General features: G+C 57.0%; 2 protein-coding genes across 2 annotated transcripts; one reads left to right on the plus strand and one right to left on the minus strand.

Moving 5' to 3' along the window:
• Positions 1-2,758: 2,758 nt before the first annotated feature.
• Positions 2,759-5,479, plus strand: EGR2 (early growth response 2). The gene is made up of 2 exons (XM_074544597.1): positions 2,759-3,238; positions 3,583-5,479. The coding sequence occupies exons 1-2, from the start codon at positions 2,773-2,775 to the stop codon at positions 4,785-4,787; spliced, it is 1,671 nt and encodes a 556-aa protein (XP_074400698.1). The 5' UTR covers positions 2,759-2,772; the 3' UTR covers positions 4,788-5,479.
• A 1,621-nt stretch (positions 5,480-7,100) lies between these two features.
• ADO (2-aminoethanethiol dioxygenase) lies at positions 7,101-10,161 on the minus strand. The gene has a single exon (XM_005488063.4). It carries the CDS (start codon positions 10,159-10,161, stop codon positions 9,421-9,423), a length of 741 nt encoding a protein of 246 aa, XP_005488120.2. The 3' UTR covers positions 7,101-9,420.
• Between the last annotated feature and the right edge of the window lie 366 nt (positions 10,162-10,527).

Below are 10,527 nucleotides of genomic sequence, written 5' to 3' on the forward strand. Positions count from 1 at the left end.
AGAGTAAATACAGTAAATCCAAAAGGGCCTGGTTTCAAAGAAGTTGGGAGTAGGAGAGAAGTTCTGCCTTTCAGCTCTGAACCATCCTCAATCACTGCTATCCACTAAGCGGTCATGCATATTCGAGGCTCTTGGTGTGATTGGGGATTTGGCAATTTGCACCAACAATCTGTCTGTCATATGAAGCCACGTGGTTTATAGGAACCACAGAAATCAGTAGGATATTTCTGCATGTAAGGGCCATTGATGTCAGTGTGAGCTGGACAGTCCAACCCTCAGAGTCTGCTGTAATCAGCCAAACAGGGATCAAAGGTACAAAGCACATGCAAAGCAACACAGCAAGGATACCTGAAAAGGGCCCAGAAACATTTGAGTTTCATCTGTCAACAACTTCCTGAAACTGAGCATTAAGCATGCTTCCATCTTGCCCCACACCAGATCCTGCTGCCATTGAGACAAAGCCCCCATTGAAAGATGTCAAGTGATTTGATTGTCCCTGGAAATTTATTTCATTCTTAAGAAACCTTTTAAAATTAACCAGCCAAGTCAACTACAGTAGTATTCTACAGATGAAGTTAAATTTTGTGTCGGTCTTTCATTCAATCCTTTTTCATAGTGGAAGAACATTAAATTAGCCAAGTTAGTTCAAAGTGAGAGTTGATTCATGGTGGGATTAAGGTGGGGTGTGAAACCTTGGTTCTCTTTTCTTCTGTGTGCAGTATGATTTAGTGTCATCCATGGGCATATGGTATTTTGAATTAATACAAGATGATGTAGAATATCCATAAGCCCTAAATCTGAGATATCTGCAATGTTTTGCAGTAAGGAGGATACTGCAAAAGAGTTACTGTTTCTAAAATTCATGTAAAGTAACTCACCCCACTGCACAACAGATTCCAATATTTTGTTCTTTCATAGTAGCGATTAGACCAATTATAGCTCAGCTGTAACAGAAAGGTACAATACAATTGCCCCTACTTCTCAGTCAAATTTCCCAGAACCTGTCTCTCTGTCACATTTTTAAATTTTACTTTTAAATTGAGATGGTTTTTTAAATGAAAATATCTAGAATCCCACTGAAAGCTTGCTTTCAACTAAATCTCATACGTCAAACTGTATTGGCTGTACATTAAGTGCTAGAGAGGACAGGTAACAAAAATTTATGTTAAAAACCACTGTTAAATATTTACTAATTGCTGTGAATACTTCCCTGATCAAGGCAAATATCTATTTATGCCTACTATTCCTTAGCAAATGCCCCTGAAAAACCTTTACTTTTCCAGGGATGCTGCTGTCTAGTCTGGACTCTGTGCTGCCTGGACAAGTAATGAACCTGGAGCATCACCAAAGGCCAGGATCTGGAGGAACTGAAAGAGCCTTTCTCAGCTGGGGTGTGAGGTGTGGCGTGGATAAAGAAGGTCATGAGAGACACCGTGACAGTGCTTGGGAGCCAAGGCAGAAGGTAAGCCTATACACCATAGGGATGCCTGAGCACACCCCTCTTCTATGGCACGGGCTGTAATGTGTTAGACCTGTAAACATTGGTATCTGCAGTTAAAAATGAAAGGGAAGAGTTTTTAGCCTTCCTATGTATTCTCTGGCTTGCTGCTTTGGAACAGGAATGCACTGTCATAATATCTCTCATATGTTGCCATGTCTTGCTGCTGCTTGGGTTGTCAATGGGTTGTTTTTTTCACTGCAGACTATTGAAAAGGGGCCTCGCACGCTACAGACCATATGTGAGAGTTGCTTTCCTAAATGCAGTAATAAACAGCCACGAGATGAAATATCCCCAAGTAATGAGATTAGTGACACGGGATACAGCTTTCAAAAATAATTACATCTGACACTCTCATCAGCAAGAAGATGTAGGGGCTGCAAGCTCTAAGCTTGGGAACAGCATATGAAAGATTGGCTTCTCCTGGGAAGGGAGGCACAAGGGAGGCTATTTTTAGTACTTTGTAGGAAAAAAAGAAAAAGCCAGAATTTAAGCACTCTTTGGTTTGATACCCTCGTTATGGAGGAGATCGCGGAGAAATAAAGCAAAAGCGGCGGTGGAAATGTTACTGACGATGGAAACTGTGGGAGCTCGAGGTTGAACTGAGCAAAGCGGGAGCGGTAGGGTCAGAACGGAACGAGGTGTGGGGGCACTCTCGTCCCCCTCCCCGCCACCCTCCCCGTCCCATCCTCGCTCGTGCCCGCCGATACAATAACAACCCAGCGACGGCGGAGCAGGCGGTTCCGTTTTCGCGACGGTATATATAGATCAGACACTTTCCAAAACAAGCAGCGCCGCCGAGTCGCTCTGTTCGGCGGCTCTTTCCACCCGTAATTCAGAAAGAAAAAAAAATATTTTTTAAAATTACTTTTTCTTTGACAAAGGAGAAGCTCTATTCCGTGAATGCGGCTGTTTCCTGACCCGCCGCCGGTTTGCGGTTACAGGCTGCTGAGAAAGTGAGCGGGGTCTGGCGGGGCGGCCCCGGGACCTCCTCTGCTTTTCCGAACCTTTTAAAAATTTCCGGAACAAGCCCTAAAAGGGCAGGCGGGGCGGGGCCGGATCCTCGCCTTTTTAGGACAAGGGCCCCGCCACCGGAATACCCCCCTGGGCGGCGCGGCGGGCGGCGGCGGGGGCCGAGCGGGGCCGGGGCGGGTCGGGGCCGCCCCCGCGGGGCGCGGAGGGTGCGCAGGGAGGGGGTCGGGGCGGGCGCGGGCCGGCGGGTCCCACACGCGGCTTCCACGTGACCGGGCCGGGCCCCGTTCCTCAGTCCTTATATGGGCAGTGACGTCCCGGGCATTCAGGGGGCCCCCATAAATAGTTACCGCCAGACTTGTCCTCCAGCGCGAGCTGCGGCGGGAGCGCGGCGCTCCCGGGGCACCGCGGGCACCGCACCGCCGCGACGGGGCGGCCGCCCGCCCGCACATGCCGCGCCGGCTCCCCGCCGTCCCCCCGCGCTGGTAGTGGGAGGCAGGGGGAAGCGCCCCCTCCTCTCCCTCCCCTCCCCGCCCCGAGTGCCCACCGCCGGCCGGGAGCGCCGCTCCCCCGGCCGCCCCGCTGTCCCCATGATGACCGCCAAGGCGGTAGACAAGATCCCGGTGACCCTCGGTGGGTTCGTGCACCAGCTCCCCGAGGGCATTTACCCGGCGGATGACATCTCCGCCGCGCTGCCAACTTCGGTCGCGATCTTCCCCAATGCCGACCTGGCAGGGCCGTTCGACCAGATGAGCGGTGTGGCAGGAGGTAAGCGGAGCCCTCGCAGGTGCGGGCCGGGCCGCCCGCGGAGAGCGGCGGGGCGGCGGAGACTCGGGGCGGCGGGCGGGGGTCGGACTGGGACGGGGCGCCGGGACCCTCTCCGGGGCTCTCCCGCCGCCCGGCCGGGTCCCCGCCGCCCCTTCGCGGCAGCCCTACCTCCGCACCCAGCTCGGGGGGGAAAAGTTGCAGTCGGTTCGGAGCCCCCTGCCTCCGGAGCGCAACATGTGCGCGCCGCAGCCCCGCGCTGGGCCGGGGCGGGCGGTGGCTGGGACCGGTGCCGGTCGTCCGGCGGGTGGCGGCGCGGAGGGCTGACCTGCTCCTTGCCCCCCCAGACGGCATGATCAACGTGGACATGGGCGACAAGCGGGCCCTGGACCTGCCCTACGGTGGCGGCTTCGCCCCCAATGCTCCGGCTTCCCGCAATCAGACCTTCACCTACATGGGCAAATTCTCCATCGACCCGCAATACCCTGGCGCCGGTTGCTACCCCGAGGGCATCATCAACATCGTGAGCGCGGGGATCCTGCAGGGGGTCAGCACGCCCTCCTCCGCCGCCTCCTCTGCCGCCTCCTCCGCCTCCTCCGCCGCCTCCTCGGCCACCGCCGCCTCCGCCACCTCCCCCAACCCGCTGGCCGGGGCCCTCGGCTGCACCATGGCACAGGGCCAGCCGGCCGACCTGGAGCATCTCTACTCGCCTCCGCCGCCGCCCTACTCGGGCTGCGGTGACCTGTACCCGCAAGACCCCTCCTCGGCTTTCCTGCCCGCCGCCGGCGGCGGGGCACTGCCTTTTCCCCCGCCGCCCTCCTACCCCTCACCGAAGGCGGCGGCGGCCGATGGCGGGCTCTTCACCATGATCCCCGAGTACGGCGGCTTCTTCCCGCCGCCCCAGTGCCAGCGGGAGCTCCACGCCGGCCCCGACCGCAAGCCCTTCCCCTGCCCCCTCGACTCGCTCCGCGTCCCGCCGCCCCTCACGCCGCTTTCCACCATCCGCAACTTCACGATGGGGGCGCCCCCGGCGGGCGCCGCCCCCGGCAGCGCTCCCGGCAGCGGCGGGGGCGAGGGCGCGGGCGCCCGGCTGCCCGCCGGCGCCTACAGCCCGCACCACCTGCCGCTGCGGCCCATCCTGCGGCCCCGCAAGTACCCCAACCGGCCCAGCAAGACGCCGGTCCACGAGCGGCCCTACCCGTGCCCCGCCGAGGGCTGCGACCGCCGCTTCTCCCGCTCCGACGAGCTCACCCGGCACATCCGCATCCACACGGGCCACAAGCCCTTCCAGTGCCGTATCTGCATGCGGAACTTCAGCCGCAGCGACCACCTCACCACCCACATTCGCACGCACACCGGCGAGAAACCCTTCGCCTGCGACTTCTGCGGCAGGAAGTTCGCCCGCTCCGACGAAAGGAAGCGGCACACGAAGATTCACCTGCGCCAGAAGGAACGAAAAGGAGCCGCCGCCGCCGGCGGGTGCCCGCAACCCGGCGGCGGGAGCGGCACGGCCGCCCTGGCCCCCTGCGCGGCGCGGACGCGGACGCCCTGACGGCGCGGGACGCGCAGGACCCAGCGCGGAGCCGCCGCCGAGCGCGGCGGGCGCGGAGCGGAGCGGGGCCCGGCGGGGCGCGACGAGCACCTGGCGGCGCCGCGGGGCTCCCCCGGGCCGGGGCGGGCCGGAGCGGGCCGGAGCGGCGGGTGTACATAGGGGCTGCGGCGGGAGGATGGATGCATGCAGTGCCGTCGTGGTGAGGTGTCCTTGGTGCCTTGTGTGGTGTAGAGCCCGGTCCCCTGTCTGCATGTGGGGGGTGCCTTACCGATCCGCTCCGACGACAGCGGCGACACCGAGACCGGAAAGTTTTTCCCTCCCTGGTTTTAGTATGGCTGTACATTTCTGCCTATTAATATTGGGATTTTTTTTTTTTTTTTAGAGACTATATTTTTGTACGCACTGGTTTGGGGTTTTGGTTTTGTTTTCCTTTTTGGTGACTTGAAAGTGTTCCGTTTGTAGTAGGACTTGGGACAGGATGTAAATACTCGGGCTGGGACCGGCGCCCGTGGTCGGCCGGCACCCAGTGCGCCGCAGGTAACACGAATAATGCACAACCACTAACGGGGGCTGGAAGGAGAGGGGGGGTATCTTTATCTTTCTGGCCACTCTGTAAATAAACTTTTCGACAATAGGGTAGGTGCTTACAAAGTTTATAAAAGACGACAAATAAATCTCTTAATTATGCTAAATTGACATCTTTATTTCCGTAGGTTCCCTGGCCTGACCCAGGGAGGGGTTTGTCGGGTCCCGGGTCCCGGCGGCGGAGGGCTGCGGGCAGCCCGGCCCGGGTCCGATGGGCGCCCCGCACCGCCCCGCAAAGCCTCGGCGCGGAAAACCTGCGGCCTCGGCCGCAGCGTACAAACACTCGCTTTTGGGCGCGGGAATTTCCCTCGGAGACGAGAGATGGGATAATATTAACCAGGGAGCGGGGTGGGTTTTTTTTGACTCATTCTGTTTTGTTCCGCGGTTACGATCCGCCCCAGGCAACCTCCGCGAGTGGGCTCCGGAACAGTGCGTACCGCCGCCCCGACGGCCGCCGCTCGGGGGAAGCGGCTCCTGGCGGCGCGGGGCTGCGCGGGCGGCGCCGCGCCCGCGCTCGGGGGCTCTGCAGCGGCCCGGGGCGGCGGCGCTCACCCCCGCGGCACAGCCCGACTGTTTTTGCTGAACCCACATAGCCGCAATATCGTGCCTTTTTTTTTTTCCTTGTGAGCTTATTTTAGTTAATGCTTTTTTAAATGCTATCCCGGCCTCGGCCCACCCTCGGATCCTGCCATCGGTGCAGGGCCGTCAGCGCCCCGCGGGCTTGCCCCTCTGCCACGCAGATCCCTGGTGCGGCCCGCACTGCGGAACTGAGCTGTGCAGGATGGGCATCCCTAATGCCACAGCCCCGCACAGCAGGGCGAAGGGGTTAAGCCCTTTCTTGATGGTTTCCCAGCCTCTGCTTGCCCAGGTGTTAGGTCCCACAGTGCAAAGCCCCAGCAGCACCTGCCTTTTCTGTCTGATAGAAATCCCTGCTTCCCATTTTCTGGAAGTCATGCCGGCTTTTGGGGCAGCTGCTCTTCCATGGGAGCTGAAGTGACAATCTGATTGTGAATCAAGACAGCTTTTAAAGTTGGGCATGGATCAGCCTGTGCAGGGGAAGCCGTGCTCACTGCCCCGCCATCCGCCTTAGGAGCACAAGTAAGCCTTCACACCCTGGTTTGCAGTTTTGCCACCTATTCCCACGTGGTCCTGGCTCCCAAGAGACCACAGCCTGCTGCTGGAGGGATGTCATACAGAAGCTGTGGCCTCCTCAACTGCTGGGCTTCTGAAGGCACTGCCACAGCCTCGGATAACCACAGCTCGGTCACAGCCAGAGCATCTTGAGCGAAATTGGTATCTCAGCCACCCAGACACATAATCCAAGGCTCCCCCTGCACTGTCCAAACTACTGTCACCAGCCATGCTACAAAATTAAAACCCAAATTAAAAGCAAAAACTATATAAGCAACACTGAAATAGTAAAAGAGGTGGACTAAGGAAACTGCTGGTCACTAGCGTACGGCTACAAGAGCATCTCACATGGCACAGGATCAATGCTGCTACACTCCTGTGTGTGCCTTACACTGAGGGCCAGCTTCAAAAGCAGCAATAGTGTATGTGCCTGGATTTGCCTGCAGGATCCGGGCTGAGAATCCAGTGCTAAGCATCGCCTCCCAAGGAAAAGCCGGTGCCACTGTTCGGACTGTCAGGCAAAGGAAATTAGAGCTCGGTACTGTGCTTGGCTCAAGGCTGTCTTATTTGTGAAGGAAAGTAATGACTGGTCACTGGTGAGATATCCTGTATTTATTCTACAATTCAGCAATAGCAGTTATTTTGCTGTTGTGAAAACACAATAACCAGACTGCAGAGAGAAGGAATGGCATTACAGACTTAAACCTTCCGCTTACAGATATCCAGAACATAGGAAGTAAGTTTCAACTAGTGAGTAAGCAAGAAGTTACACAAAGAGGCTTTTTTAAAAAATGCATCTCAGGTTTTCTTTGCTATTTTTCCAGCTTTAAATATTTTGATAATAACACCTTAATTATAAAAAAGAAAAAAAAAAGAAAAAAAAAGAAAAAAAAAGAAAAAAAGGTTTTGCCATGGTTAACAGCACTCTGCGGCGTGACCATGCTGTCCTCTTCAGAAAGATGCATTAAATACTGTCCCACTAAACATCTTGACTAGGTTTTACACATGGAGGAAAAAAATTAAAAACTCAGCAGACAGACCTAAGGGGAGGATAGAGCAGATAGGATAAAAAATGCTCACTGTCGCAGTTTGTTTTTCCAGTACAGCTGTTTGCATGCACCATGCTATCTTCTTTGTGGACTTGTGAAAAAGGATAACTGTCTTTGTTAGGCTTGGAGAGAGGTAGAAACAGGCTGTAACACAGGGAGGCATTGCCTTATAATTAATGACTACATTCGATTAAGAATTGTTAAACATTAACTAATGCTAAGCTGCAGGGGAATTCCAAGAAAAACAGGTAAGCCAGCTGTAGAAATATCAGACTCCTTGAAGTGCTCAAAGAATAAATGGAAATTGCCTGAAATAATTTCTACCAATTTTTCCTTGCAAAAGAATTAATCGATGGATGCATAATGCTGACTGTATATTACATTCATTCTTTCACAGGCCAGGAAAAAAAAAAAAAAAGGCAGCAATGCCATATCAGAATAATTTAAAAATTCACACATACAAGCCACTGTACAGGAAAAACAAGTCTGCTTTTACAAATACACAGAAAAGTAAAGCCAGTTGTGAAATGATTCCTGGAGCAGGCTGGTACATCACTCAGGAGGTTGCAAAGTTGCATTTTCTTACTCCAATTCTCAGTCAGGACTAAGATGGCCAAGGCTGCCCTGGCCTGGGTTTGTGATATGAAGTGTGCATGAGGATGAACAGGCACAAGACCAGTCCCTGCAGCACAGATGGGGCACTTCACCTGTAGAAAAACTCTCTTCTGTGTTAGAAAGATTGCATCCCTTCCCTTGCTGTGGACAAACTCCATCTCTGGACCACTTCCATCATAGCAAGGCGGAATTCGTGGTGTCTCTTCTACTCTAGGTTTATTTAAAAGCCTTATGAAAAAGTAGTCCTTATAAACAGTATAAAGAGGGAAACTGCAAGGCTTCAAAAGCCCAAAGCGTTCACATATAAAAACACAGACCACACTTTAAAGAGAAGACATCAGGTCAAATCTTAGCAGTACCTAGGTATGCGCTGCTGTATACTGAGGGTTTGCAAATACGCCGTGTTTCTAGAATAGCTCTCTCAACAGTGGATAGTTGTTTTTTCTTTTATGATGCCCAGTTTCTGCCACTGCTGCATTAGAGGTTCCAAGCGAGGGTAATCAGCAGCTGTCTCCTTCTTGCTGAAGGAAGTATGCATAGATGCACTCAGTAATTCTCAGTAGCAATAGTGAGATCTTGTATATGACACTTAAAAGAACAGTTGAAAAATAACTCTGAACCTGACAGTGTCCATTTGGAGCAGTAATTTCCTTAACTCCAGCCCTGGGGACTGATCACTGGCATTTGCTGGAGGAGAATGTCCTGGCTCAGGAGTTGTTCTGGATTTGTTATTTACTAGCAGGGTACAGCTCTTCTTGAGAGTCGTTCTGCAGACAGTCCCCAAAGGCTGTAGCCACACCAACCTCCCTGCCCAAACTCAGTGGGTACAGCGCCCTGGTCCCGTGGTGCCAGCTGGCTCTAGAAGAGGGAACCCCACTGGGCAAAGCCGGGGCACCCTGTGAAAATTCTTATTGCATTTACTCTCCCTTTGGAGCCTGAACCCCTCTCACTGATGCGTGGCCCTATTTACACAGGATGCTGGAATATTTCCCCGACCCTTCAGCTGAGCAGCTTAATCATGCTGCTCCCTCACATCGGCCCCAAGGGCATAAACACGTTCTGGCGCTTTATTTCCCCGACTCACGAAGCCCGCGATCAGAGGAAGGCTCTGACCCACGGCGCTCCCGCGAAGCTCCAGCCCGCACGGGACACCGCTGTCCGCCGGGCTCGGGGGGCGGCCGGTTCCCCTCTCGGCGGGGCGAGCGCACATCGTCCCTAGCGGCCGCCGCCCGGCAAGGGCCGCCGGCGGCGACTCAGAGGCAGACGCGAGGCCCAGGGTAGGGCTCGCCCCCGCACCAGAAGTCGGAGGCCTGCGGGGTCTCCATCAGCCACACCTCTCGCGGCAGCGGGGGCGGCTCCGCGCCCGCCGGCGGCCCCTCCAGCAGCCGGTAGTAGTGGCAGTCCCGGCCGTGCTGGGGGTCGTAGGGCGGCGCCAGGATGTCGAGAAAGGCGGCAGGCCCGTCCACAGCGTCGATTTGGTGGAGGTTGTCGGTGTGCGGAGAGAGCAGGCAGGGCGGCGAGGCGGGCGTGTAGTGCTGGCGGGAGCGGAAAAGGGCGCGCAGGCACGGCCCGCTGCCAGCGGCGGGAGGCGGCGGGGCGGAGGCCGCCCCGGAGGGCAGCGTGTCCATGCAGGCGATGCGCAGCGTGCCGTACAGCACCTTCAGCATGCCGTTCATGCCCGGGTGGTCGTGCAGCGGGATGCAGGCGCCGCTCCGCAGCAGAAACACGCCCATGCTGAAGTTCTCCGTCTCGCAAATGTGCATGTAGCTGACGGGAGGCACCACGCCGGCCCACGGCGGACCCCCGCCGGACGCCGCCGCCGCGGCCGACGGCCCCCGCGGCGCCAAGTGCAAGTCCTCGGCGCGCACCTTGTCCAGCAGCTGCTGCAGGCGGTGCAGGTTCTCCCCGAAGGCTGGGCCCGCCGGGGTGCGGAAGGTGATGCGCGCCTGCCGCGCCACCCGCTGGATCAGGGAGGCCATGTTGTCCCGGGGCATGGCGGCAACGGCCTGGCCCGGCCGCGGCGGGCGGGGCCCGGCTCCGCTTCCGCCACCGCCCCCCGGCCCGCCGCGCAGCCGCGCTGCCGCCGGGCACCACGGGGCTCGTAGTCCGGGCTGGGGCCCCGCCGGGGAGCGCGGATGAAGGAAGAGGAGGAGGGCAGCAGAGGTGAGGGGGCGCGGCGGGCCGGCTGGCTCCCAGGGCTTGTGGCGGCTGTCCTTGCGCGCTAAGGGGAGACGGGCGTGAGGGGAGACGGGCCGGCGGGAGCGGCCGCTGAGGGACTGAGGGGTCCCGCTCCCCGGGGCTCTGGTACGGCTGACCGGGGGCTGCGCTGGGGACGGGGAAACCACGGCAGTGAGTTGCCC

Source organism: Zonotrichia albicollis, chromosome 7, assembly GCF_047830755.1.
Source record: "Zonotrichia albicollis isolate bZonAlb1 chromosome 7, bZonAlb1.hap1, whole genome shotgun sequence".
Taxonomy (NCBI): Eukaryota; Metazoa; Chordata; class Aves; order Passeriformes; family Passerellidae; genus Zonotrichia; species Zonotrichia albicollis.

What these genes read in the sequence shown, in the direction of transcription:
- EGR2 (XM_074544597.1), top strand. Translation starts at nt 2,773, where the DNA reads ATGGGCAGTGACGTCCCGGGCATTCAGGGGGCCCCCATAAATAGTTAC. An exon ending in GATGAGCGGTGTGGCAGGAG is followed by an intron (nt 3,239 to 3,582) that starts GTAAGCGGAGCC and finishes TTGCCCCCCCAG; the next exon opens with ACGGCATGATCAACGTGGAC.
- ADO (XM_005488063.4), bottom strand. Translation starts at nt 10,161, where the DNA reads ATGCCCCGGGACAACATGGCCTCCCTGATCCAGCGGGTGGCGCGGCAG.